At 47.9% G+C, this 12,468-nt stretch overlaps 1 protein-coding gene across 14 annotated transcripts in view; it reads left to right on the top strand.

The window, feature by feature from the left end:
• KIDINS220 (kinase D interacting substrate 220) overlaps nucleotides 1-9,854 on the top strand; it is a gene marked incomplete at both ends in the record, with an annotated part of 94,316 nt that extends 84,462 nt beyond the window's left edge. For 11 of the 14 annotated variants that reach the window (XM_080711998.1, XM_080712009.1, XM_080712006.1 and 8 more), the window contains 3 exons: nucleotides 799-897; nucleotides 2,567-2,803; nucleotides 5,252-6,514. In XM_080711998.1, coding sequence (XP_080568124.1) covers nucleotides 799-897; nucleotides 2,567-2,803; nucleotides 5,252-6,514 — 1,599 coding nt within the window. Of the gene's footprint in view, nucleotides 1-798; nucleotides 898-2,566; nucleotides 2,804-5,251; nucleotides 6,515-9,827 lie in introns of those variants that run through there. The other 3 variants (XM_080712001.1, XM_080711999.1, XM_080712000.1) reach the window with 1 other exon arrangement.
• Nucleotides 9,855-12,468: the final 2,614 nt, after the last annotated feature.

The raw sequence follows: 12,468 nt of genomic DNA, 5'->3' as shown, positions 1-12,468 counted from the left end.
GTGGTTAGAGCAGGACCTCATGTGCCTTTTTCCTCTCAGTTAACTTGGGAACTGAACATCCTACTGATTTTAAACATAGGTGTTCCCTAAGTTTACCACAGTTAATAAAGTAAGATTTTATATGTCATAAAAATTAGTAGGCTACCCGCTGGTAATAATGAAAATGCTATTTCTTATTTGCGGGAAACTAGCGTTCCAGCAGCTCGGGAGGCGGAGGCAGGAGAATTGCAGGCTCGAGGCCAGCTGTGCACCTTTGCGAGACTCTATCTCAAAAATCAGTATTTCAGGCACCCAAACAAAATAAGGCCTTTTCTGACAGGTTTAATAGGCCAGGAAGTTAGTGGCAGCCGTTTCGTGGCTGGACTTGTTCGCCGTAGCCGGTGAACAAGTCCGTCACACACACCTCACGCGGGACGTCGTCAGCGCCCAGCCACAGGCCACAGGTCACGGCCCCTCCCCGCAGCCTGTGTCCGTGCTGCTTTCTAAGGTTAGAAAAGAAACATCAGCCATTTTGATCCTCCCATGGTAGGGTCTGGGGTTGGGAGTATGGTTAGGAGGGCTGGTCCCTGACGAGTTATTTGTTTTACTTGAATGTTTGACCCTTGGAAAAACGTAGAGGGGCTGTCTTTGTTCAGATTGAATCGTTCCTCATATTATCACATAGGATAATAACCTTTTTGAGGTCGACTTTTCTAGTCTTTAGTCACCTTCTTAAAACTAAGTAAGGGGACAGTTTTAGATTGCTTGTAATTCACAGTGTTTTACGTTTTCTTTGTCCTTGATTTCATTTTTCCTCAGGCAAACATAAATGGCCGGGTGTTAGCTCAGTGTAACATTGATGAACTGAAGAAAGAGATGAACATGAATTTTGGAGACTGGCACCTTTTCAGAAGCGCGGTAAGATACTTATGACATTATGATGACATTTGTAACATTTTTATTATAAATTTAGTTTGGTTCAGTGGCGTATTCCTGTAACCTCAGCAATTCAGGAGGCTGAGGCAGGAGCATCAAAAGTTCAAGGCCAGCCCGGGCAACTTAGTGAAATAAAATAAGACCGGATCTCATAATAAAATTTAAAAAGGTATTGGGCATGGTGGCACTCACTGGTAAGCCTGGGAGGCTGAGACAGAAGGCTCGTAGGGTCAAAGCCAGCCTCAGCAACTTACTAAGACTCTCCGCAACTTTGCAAAGACCCTGTTAAAAAAAAAAAAAAAAAAGGCTGGGGGTATAGCTCAGAGATAGGATGCCCCTGGGTTCAATTCCCCAATACCTCCTCTCAAATTTAAAAAGACCTGTGGGTATAGCTCAATGCTAAAGCACTTGCCTGACATCCATTAAGGCTCTGAGTTCAATCCCCAGCACCGCATACAAAAAGAGAAAAGAAAAGAAAAAAAATTTTTTTTGGTCGTACTGGGGTTCCTGGAAACCCTTCTACGCCCGGGCTATACTCTCAGACACCTATTTTTTATATTTTTATTTGGAAACAGGGTCTCTTAAGCCAGCGAGGCTGGCTTTGAACCTGCGCAATCCCCGTCTCCGCCTCCCAAGCGCGGGGATTACAAGCGTGCGCCACCACGCATGGCAATGTTTGATTGAATTTTAACCTTGTCTACAACCCCGTGTCAGTGTCGGCAGCATGGCCACCTTGGCCTGTGGGCGTCTCACTCCAGAGCCCCGGGGGGGGGGGGGCTGCTTCCTGACAGACTGCATGTGGCCCTGTGTCCGTCCTTGTCAGGGCTGGCTGCATGGCTCTGTTCTAGCAAGAATCCTGCTGACCTGTTTAGGAAAGGGCCCCCACCCTCCACACGCGATCCCCTGGATACCCCCGGGTGATGTCTGATCTCGGAGGCCTGCCTTCAGCAAGAGCCCTGGCAAGGCCCTGTCGTCAGAGCCCCTCACCACCGGCCCTCCTTGCTCCTGGCTTGAGTGCCCACCGTCCTCGCCAGGCTGGACCCAGGCTCTGCCGAGGTCTCTGCCCCTCGCATAGTCCCGATGGAAATCTGCTTTCACCGTGCTCTGGGTCTGGTGTTCTCTGGGACACTCCGGTCGCATTTTGATTTGCTCTCAAGTTTTTAAGTACAGTAGCCATCTTGAGCAAGTTAGAGTACAGAACTGCATGTATATGGTGATTTCTGCTGCTGTTAGTATTATTGTTTGCAATTAAAGACAGCAATATACATGCTCCTAGCACTTCGTCTCCTTCCAAACCCACCCCACGCCCTCCCCGTCCCTGCTCTCATGCCATTGAGATTGGTATTGATAATTTTGTATATGTACATAGGATTACTTAAACTTACCTTCATATCTATAATTGCAATGTACCAATAAAACTATAAAAAAGAAAATCGAGCAGTTTGTATATTTCCCATCAGAATTCTTAAAAAGATTAAAAAGAAGAAAAATGATAAAAATAAAATTAAAGGTAAAGTCCAGATTCATTAGAAATTTACTTACAGGTGTGCTTTCTAATTTCCATTATAATAACTGTACAATATTTTTAAAAACTCTCCAAAGCTTCCAAAATGTGATTTATCAGTGTAGCTATGTCTTTTCTTCTATTAAGATATTAGAAATGAGAAGCGCAGAGAACCAGGTGGTGCCTGAAGACCCGCGTTTTCATAACGAGAACCCCAGCGCCCCCGCTCCTCACGGCGACTCTGCCCGTCGGTCTTCACACAATGAGCTGCCGCACACCGAGCTCTCCAGCCAGGCTCCCTACACGCTCAACTTCAGCTTCGAAGAACTGAATACCCTCGGCCTGGATGAAGGGGCCCCGCGCCACAGCAACCTGAGCTGGCAGGTATTTACTACGTGGCCGTTTTCATATTATCGAAGGATAAGGGCAGTAGTTAATTCTCTGAGAATATGTCGGTGCATTAATACAGTTACTCAGAAAATGCTCAGCGAGCGCCCAAGCCGGCAAGGTGGGGACTCATGGGCACACGCAGCTGTTCACCTGGAGAGGGGCAGTCAGTGAAACAGAAAGCAAGATGACTGCAAACAACAAAATTGGGCCGCGGAGAACAGGCGGGCACTGGTCACGCCGGCCGAGGTGCTGGGTGTTGCAGACTCGGTCTTTCCCTTGCTGCTTTCCTGCGAAGTCCACTAATCACTGGCGAAACACATCTCTATTGGAAAATTAGCCCCACACTATCCCACGGAGCCTCAGCATCTGGGTTTTGAGGACACACACTCTTTACAGGTGTCGTGTTCTTTTTATTTGCTATTGAACACAGGCGAGGTTTTCCTTGGGATATTCTTAGAGGAGAGAGGACAGGTAGGAAGCAGAGACAGAAGTACAAATGTGAGACACAGGAGGAGTAAGGGAGAATAGGAAGAAAATAAACTAGGAAAGCCCAGCAGGGCCCAGGACAGTGTGAGGGAGAGGACTACGACCCAGGGCACTGCGGGGGGGGGGGGGGGGGACACGCCCCAGGCCTGCCACTTTTAAGCAAAAACATTTTTCTGTCTTTTCATTCCATGCTCTCTGATTTTTAAAGTTAAAAATCATTTTATTATTGAATATTGACTTTAGGATACATTACTTTACAAGCTAAATTCACACATGGTCCCTTTGTCCGTTTCCTTTCTTTGCTCTAGTATTCTTTTAAGATTTCTTAAGAAATCCTTATCCTGGCTATACTACTCTGACGTTTCCATCTAAGACCTGGGAGTTCAGAGCTTCCCGCTCATGTAGCAGTTCTCAAACAGGTTTACTTTTTTGGGTTAGGCCTCTTTATTCTGTTTAAAATTATTGAGGACACCAAAGAATTTTTGTTTGTGCAAGTTTTACTATAAATATTTACTATATTAGAAATATAAAACAAGATTTTTCTAAATAATTATTCAAGGTTTATTTTAAAATAAACTAATTACATGTCAACATAAGTAACATTTTTCTGTCTGGCGTGGTGGCACACGCCTGTAATCTTAGTACTTGGGAGGCTGAGCTAGGAGAATCGCAGATTTGAAGCCGGCTTCAGCAACTTAACAAGGCTCTCAGCAACTTAGACCCTGTTTCCAAATTTAAAACATAAAATAAAATAGGGTTGGGGGTGTAGCTCAGAAGTAGAATGCCCCTGGGTGCAATCCCCAGGACCATAATAAGTGAATAAATAAAATAAAATTATATTAAAATTTTATGAAAAAAATTACTCTATTTTTTAAAACAAAACTGGGAATGGGCTTGCTCTGCACGTCTCCCTAACGCATGGCTCTGTGGAAGGCGCTGGGTTCCAGCGAGCTGCCGCCTTGACAGTGGCATCAGCGCACGCCTGTGGACACGCGGCGGGAGGAGATGGCCTCGGGAGCCTCGTGCCGCAGTTTTCCCATCGTGGGTCCCCTGCAGGAGGTGCATAAGCTGCACCAGAGACGAGGGCGGCGCTGGCCTTCCTGCCCCCCCGCCCCAGGGCCTTCTCTGGAAGACGGCGCTGCGTGCGCAGGGAGGCCGCGCTGGCTTCTCGGTCTGTCGGCCTTTGCGCTGGCCCCTTCGTGAGCCCCTTGCTGCTGCTTTCCTTTCTCCTTTCTTTTTTCTTTTCTAACCTCCATGCTATAGTCCTAATTTATTAGCTCTTTGGGAGTCTAAAGTAGTTCTAATCCTAAAATTTTATATTGGAAGTCAAGCTTTCAAAATCATTTCATTCCTCTGTTTAGTAGGGCCCAGCCACTGACCTCTGGCTTCTCCTCCTGATCATAGAAACCTTCCTCTGTCTGTTCTGTTCTCTCCCTTCTAAGTCATCCCACGCCCATGGCATTTTGAGTAAATTTCCTCCCCTGAATCGCAAGATGACAGAGGCTTCACGTCCTGCGGGTTGAGGCAGGGCTTCTCGGCATACCATGGAGGCTTGAGTATTTTATCTTGGAGACGTGTCTTAATTCTCATCATTTTTCTTTCTTCAAAGAGGAATTTTGATCCATGGAAGGTGATTTTTGCCTTAAATAAAGGTTAAAAGTTTGAAGTTATAAAGACAGGTGCTAAGGTTATTTGTTAATATAATCTTTAATTGTGCTTTTAAATATAACAATAAATTAATTAAAATTTATATAAAGCTTATTAATAACAGAATCATTCGTAAGCTCACAGCTTTTGTTAAACTATATTAGAATTCTTTTAAAAGGACTTGATATTTTGATGACTTTTAAAATTGTTAGCGTACATATATATTTCAAACTAAACCTTTAGATGTTTGTTATGTCTTTTTTTTTTTTGCTTATCTGAATTCTTAAAATTTTTTTTCTGTCTTCACAGTCACAAACTCGCAGAACCCCGAGTCTTTCGAGTCTCAATTCCCAGGATTCCAGTATTGAAATCTCAAAGCTTACTGATAAGGTGCAGGCTGAGTATAGAGATGCCTATAGAGAATACATTGCTCAGATGTCCCAGCTAGAAGGGGGCACAGGGTCCACGGTCAGCGGCAGGTCTTCTCCGCACAGCACCTATTACATGGGTCAGAGCTCCTCGGGGGGCTCCATTCACTCCACTCTAGAGCAGGAAAAGGGGAGGGAGCCCGAGCCCCGGCAAGATGACGGGAGGAAGGCGTTTCTGATGAAGAGGGGGGATGTTGTGGATTATTCGTCATCGGGGGTCTCCACAAGCGATGCCTCCCCGCTGGATCCCATCACGGAAGAAGATGAGAAATCCGACCAGTCAGGTAGTAAGCTCCTCCCAGGCAAGAAGTCCTCAGAGAGGTCCAGTCTCTTCCAGACGGATTTGAAGCTGAAGGGAGGAGGGCTGCGCTATCAGAAACTTCCAAGCGATGAAGACGAATCCGGAGCAGAAGAGTCAGACAATACTCCGCTGCTCAAAGACGACAAGGATAAAAAAGCTGAAGGCAAAGCCGAGCGAGCGGGCAAGTCTCCGGAGCACAGCGCGGAGCCCGTCCGGACCTTCATTAAAGCCAAGGAGTACCTGTCGGACGCACTGCTCGACAAGAAGGACTCCTCCGACTCCGGGGTGCGGTCCAGCGAGAGCTCTCCCAGTCACTCTCTGCACAACGAGGCCGCAGACGTGGCCCAGCTGGAGAAGGCGAATCTCATCGAGCTGGAGGACGACGATGGCCGCGGCGGGAAGCCGGGCCTGCCGCACAGCCTGAGCGGGCTGCAGGACCCCGTCCTGGCGCGCATGTCCATCTGCTCGGAAGACAAGAAGAGCCCTTCGGAATGCAGCCTGATCGCCAGCAGCCCCGAGGAGAGCTGGCCCGCCTGCCAGGAGGCCTACAACCTGAACCGCACCCCCAGCACCGTGACGCTGAACAACAACACCGCTCCTGCCAACAGGGCCAGCCAGGGCGCGGGCGACACGGACAGCAGCAGGGAGGCCTTGCAGGGCGTGCCGAGGCCCGCGCCCAGTCCCAACCCCACCGCCATGCAGAACGAGAACCTCAAGGGCCTGGCGCACAAGCGGAGCCAGCGTCCAGGTTACACCAGGCTCTCCAGAGAGTCCTCGGAGCTCCACGCCGTGGCGTCTTCTCACAGTACAGGGTTCGGAGAAGAAAGGGAGAGCATTCTTTAAGAAGAATAAGCACGGGCGCAGTGGCATTGCGATGCCCTGTGACAGACTCGTTCTGGGTTTTAATCCACCGTGGGTGTCACCCGCATACGTGCACTCACTCACAGATAGGGAAGAGGTGGTCAGGCTCTGGTCAAAAACGTGTGCTGTAGACCGCCCAAGAAAGGACGGTCACCAGCCACCTCCGAGGCTGCTGCAATTAGCAGCAACCCCCACTACCGTCATTATGCCTTCCATTGGCACAAACTCCATGCAAATTTTTGGATAAGATCTGGGTATAAAGATAGATCAGAAATACTTTAAAATTAAAGGGCTTAATTTGCAAAAGAAAAAACTAGAGATCTCCCGGTAGAACATATACATTCATCAGACATTTGGGGGAAGTCACAGTGTAATGAAGCAGAAGCAGGTTTTGCTCTCAAGGGGTTTAGTCTAGATAAGAATTCACAGGTTTCAGAGTAGCCTAGAGACTAAAGGTAATGGTTAATAAATTGAGAACTAGTGTTCTCACATACCAGGCAAATTGCTTATCAAAAAGGTTTTAAATTTAGAAACTGTTTAGGGAGGAGGGCTTTACAAATTGGTAAGGAAGTGGCCCAGTAGTACCCAAAGTAGTGTTACTGGGCCGTTGTGAGCTGTTCTGAGAGCGGGCGGGGAGGAGCCGATCCTTCCATCTGGACGCGCTTTACTCCAGGTCCCGGCCCTGCTCCCAGCACCATCCGCCAGGCACCCGAGAGCCACTGGTGTGTCCACGACTCTTAGATATTGTGCGCCCAACTTTTTAGTGAGCTTAGGAATGAGGGGGGGAACCACGCATTCTTTTTCTGGAGAATTAGGGAGACATGCGTAATAATAGGCTCTAACAAAAGTTAACAGGAAGAACGCATGAGATTATGACGTCAGAGGGTTAGTGGCACCGACGGGGAACCTCTCATTATGTGGACCTGGGTCGTTGTCTTCAGCACCAGGACCGCGTCTCCACTCCATCTGTTCCCAAATCCACATGTCGATTCTGAGAAAAGACCGTAACAAAGAAAGTGCATTTTAAAAAGAGCTTAAAAACATGGAACAAAGCAAGATTTAAAAAAATAAAATAAAATCGGTACAACCGTGAAACCCTTCTTTGCGCTTGTTGTTAGCAAGTTTAGAGTGACCGCAGGTACGTGTTACGTAGCTAGAGGTGTGCCCTGCCGCCATGCATTGACACTCTTTTGTTTTAACCTGGCTTATTTATGTAGAATTAATTCTGGCAGTAAATCCTGAGTCACAGGTAGGATGTAGATGGTGGGTTACCGATGTGTGATAGCCTTGATTTAGTGTTTCCCTGGAATGTTTATCACTCGGCGGGTCTTTATTAACATGCCGATTAAAAGATTCCCTGGACCAGTCATTGTCTAAACAGTTGCTCTTTTGTGTCCCCGGCCTTGTATGGAGCATTTTCATAAAGTGTTCATTCTGCATGGTGTTTTGCAAATGTCTTAAGCATTTAAGAAAGGCGGGCTGTGATTCACAGAATGTGCTGAGGCTTGGCGTTCTCTGATTTCCAGTGCTCCTTCATTTGCAACCCTGGGTCATTAGTAAAGGTTTTGGGGCAGCGTTTTGTTTCTTTCAGGGGAGCAGCTGCGGCTTACTGCAGTGGGGACTGTGATCTCTATTCTGTTTGTGAAACTAATCCTGGAGAATGAAGTGTACAAATAGACTTAGAAAACAATAAAATATTGCGTGCCATTCCGAGTCGTGAATGTTCATTCACTACATGATGTTTCGAATACCTTGTGATTAAAAATAAAATAATGTGTGTATGTGTTTTGTCCCGTGTTGACGTTTGTAAAGACGTTGGGGTTCGTGCATAGTCCTGTCGCTGGCAGGAGTGTCCGTCCGAATGCCCCCTGGCCACTGAGTGAACTTGCTTGTGGAGTGCGGTGCCGCCAGTGCTTCCTCGAAGCGCTGTCCAGTGTCCAGGAGCGTGGGCAGCACTTGTCTATCTACAAGAGGTGGATCCTCCAGATCCCCGGAGGACATCAGCTCAGTCCGCAACACTCTGGACAAGTCTGCATTTTCACACTGATACAGAAATTGACAAACCAGATGTGTTATTGAGTCACTGCCCTCCCTAGGAATCTGTGTGTGTGTGTGTGTGTGTGTGTGTGTGTGTGTGTGTGTGTGTGTCTATTTATAATACATAGCTCTGTCTTATTCACACATAGGCAAAACTGCCTTAAGATGGACGAAAAGATAGAAAATCAGTGCTCTGGTCCTGCGGCTCCCTGAGGCTCTGCCTCGTGCAGGCGCCAGCCACTTTCCTCCACCGTAAGCCCCTGGCGGGGCTGCTCCTGGGCCTCACGGAGGGGGCGCTGCCCATGAGCGGAGCCTCTTCTTCAGAGAGGATCAGAAACAACAGAAATGATTGGTGTTTCCATTTGGGACAGCGATGAGTGTTGTAAGGGTTAGCTCTCCTATACTGGGAAATGTAAGCATTCAAAACTGGAACACTGTTTCCAATATTAAAAGAAAATTTTGCCTCCATGTTATAATTCACGTGTATATGAGATTTATTTATATAGTGGTCAGAGTACGTGTAGTTGCCTGGCCAAGTAATTTTTAGAAGTGTATTTGCTAAACTTCTCATCTCAGGTTGAAAAATCATGTTTGCATGCGATAGTGCTGCAGTAAAATGTATTTGTGACCGTGGTTTTATTCTTACGAATACGAATCATTAGAAATTGCTTTTGAATGAAATTAAATTTTTTTTCTCCTCTGGCTAGAATAATAAATTTAAAATCTTTTACGACCACATAATTCGGGGCTACACCAGGAATTCTCAGCCTGTTTCAGAAATATCCCAGAATGTAAAAATCCCTGAATTCCTGGCTAACTCCCGAGTCGGTCCCGAGTCAGTCAGGGCACTACCTGGAAAAGGGCTCTGCGCCCTTCACTTCTTGAGCGAGTGACCTTGAGGGAAGGGGGAGGAGGTGGGGAGGGGCGATGAGATGGCTGTCCCCAGCTTCGCTGGCCTGAAGGACAGAAGGGCAGCGGGGAGGAGGCCCGTCTGCTCGGCCCGCGGAGCCTGGCGGGGTCTGAAATGGCTACATCTTAGGTTTCAGGTGCGGCTCTCCCTGTCCTCCCTCCCTCCAGATATCACGATGATGCAAATAAATGAATTGGAAACCAGAAATTTATAGACCTAACAGTGAGCCAGCCCTGGATGGCTTTTAAATGACGCATCACTTATCAACGGTTGAGAATCCCTGGCTGAGACTGTTAAGTGGAAAGAGACTTTAAAATCTTACATAATCTTAAACCCTTTCATGCCTAGGAAGAAAACGCTGCCCTTGAGATATAGATAGACCTTCAGAGGACCCAGACTAAGGTACGTACGAGGCTAGTTTTCGAAGTCCGCTAGTTTTAAGCCAGTTGTTGAAAAACAGTCCTCGCCGATTCTAGGATTTGTATCCCCAGCACCTTCCCACGCGGAGTTAAGTAAGCATCTAGGAGGATTGCTACAAGGTCGCCACGTCTTGCTGGGGGTGGTTCTTGAGGGTAGTGGGGAGCGAGCCACAGAACCCGCACCTCCATCGGCCCAGGCTCCTGCCCACAGTGCTGTGGGCCAAAGGCTTCCCGGGGGCGTTCTGGAACTTTCTGGAAAGAAGCCCTTCTCGAGTGGGGCCTCGGTGGCTCTGGATGGCGCTGTTCTCACTTCCCAGTACAGTGAGGCATTTGGGGAAACAACGTATAAAAATGCAGGGACGCTTTTCGAAGGAAGAGCAGCTACTGGGGTTCCTTGACCACAGTGGGATTACATCCTGCAAGCCCACCGTACGGTGGAAAGGTACTGAGCGCCAGGTGCCATGAGCACCCTTGCCTGCTGCACAGCGCAGCGTGGCGGTCCTGCCGTCAGCACCGTGAGAAGGCGGGGCCCCAGCCGGCTAGCGCAGGGAGAGCCACATTCACAGCGTGCAGTGCGCCTTCCACCCAACTCGCACCGCTCAGGACCATCGGAAAGGCAGAGCACCCTCCCTGAGGGACGGGCGTCGGTTTCCAAAACATTCTTAGATAGCTCTATAAAAGTAAAAAGCCGGGCGTGGTGGCGCACGCTTATAATCCCCGTGCTTGGGAGGCTGAGACAGGAGGATCGCGCAGGTTCGAAGCCAGCCTCAGCTACTTAGTGAGGCTCTCAGCAACTTAGTGAGACCCTGTTTCCAAAATAACATATAAATGGGTCTGGGAGTATAGCCCGGAGGTAGAAAGCCTCTGGGTTCCACCCCCAGGACCACCAAAAAAAAAAAAAAACCCACAAAGTAGTATAAACCTAACTGGACTGAACACCAATCTCAAGTAGCAAGAAGCATTCGTTACATAAAGTTATAAAATAAAGGCAGCGCCACTGTTTGGAAGCACAGAGATTCCGAACCTGCGAGTGGAACACCGTTGCCGGCTCGCCCAGAGTACAGGAGCCCCTACCTCCCCGGCTGATTTGTTATTTATCCCAGTGAAATGTGTTAGGGGTCCTTTCTTGTTTTGCGGGGATCTAGCAAGTTATGGAATAACATACCAAAATGAATTATTTACACAGGAATACATGAAATTTTGCTTTCAAAGAAATGTTGGAGGGAAGTATGCGTCCCTCGTCCGCGTTAGGAAGCTGTGTGAAGCGAGCTGTCCTATGACTCACGGCCGTTTCCTAACCACCGCAGTTGATCGATCTTTACCTCGTTTTGTTTCAAGGCAGCAGGCTCTAGCTCTTAGCACCCTGCCCATAGACCAAGCCGCGCGTTTCTCCTTTCTCCTGGCCGTTGGGCTCACTCCTCAGTTGGCTTCCTCACCACACACGAGACGATGGAGAAGACCCAGCCTGCATGCGGCAGCCTGCCGTCGGCGCTGCAGAAGAGGTCGGCTCACCTCCACCGCCTTCCAGGCTCTCAGTAGTTATGGAATGTAAACTAGCTTAAGCGAAGTTTCCTTTTATGAAAACTTTTTAGGAAAAAGCCCAGATGTATACTGAAAAGCATGTACACGGCCTCCACCTAACCTGACGTTTCAGGTCTTAACGCAGCATCCTCTCCGTCAGGTGTCTCACAAAGAGTTACGGTTACTTTCCAAAGTATCATAGTTCCTGACACTTGCATGCTTTTACTGTGTTTCTGAGAATTTGTAGACTGCATATTGTTATACTTAATACAGATTAAACTCCTTTTCTTTTGAAAATTATTTTCTTTTTCAGTTCTTTGTGTTTTTCTCCATCTTTTACCTGAGTTATTTTCAGTCTTTGTGTCCCAAGTTTTCTTTTTGGTCTGTGTTGTCTTTTTATTTTTTAGGGTTTAACCATAAGACATCTCTCAGCACCGTAGAATGAGTAAGTGACTCCGCACAGCTTTTAGGCCGGACCCGAGGTCTCTGGCGGGCTGTGGACAAACGCTTGAGCAAGAGTTCGAAGCATATCTAAGCTAAGCAGACAAAGTCGGGTGAGGCTGCCGCAGCCCCGCACAGCGCTCCAAAGCGCTGAATGTGGGTGAATGCCTCAGCCCCTGCGCCTGCGCCACAGCCCTTCACGGGCACCCGCTCCTCCGAGCATACCCGCCCTGCTACCTGCCTGGCCCGCTAAGCTGTCGTTTCTTGTGATTCCAATAATCTTCCAAGAAATAATACCGGGCTTTGTTTAAAAATAAATAAAATAATTTTAAAAAAAACCTCCCGGGGATGGATGTCCACACCACAGACCATCTCCATAAGCCTGGTCGTTTAGAGCGGTGGGCAGTGTTTCCTCCAGGAATGGTTTTTAAGTCTTCTTGTGTGCCTTACGTCCTTTATCAGTCCTTCCCTGAGATGCTGACCTTACAAATCAATGTAATTCCAGAATCAAACCCAACGGCTCGGTGTTGCATCTAACAGCAGCATATTGAAAACGGGTTGAAGTCCAGCTGGGCTAAGTGAGCGTGGTCTCTGCGGCCCGGAGCGGG

Source organism: Muscardinus avellanarius (genome assembly GCF_963383645.1).
Source record: "Muscardinus avellanarius genome assembly, chromosome: 15".
In the NCBI taxonomy this organism is placed as follows: domain Eukaryota; kingdom Metazoa; phylum Chordata; class Mammalia; order Rodentia; family Gliridae; genus Muscardinus; species Muscardinus avellanarius.
The sequence above is the reverse complement of the archived record's forward strand: the minus strand, read 5'-3'. Positions and strand labels throughout refer to the sequence as shown.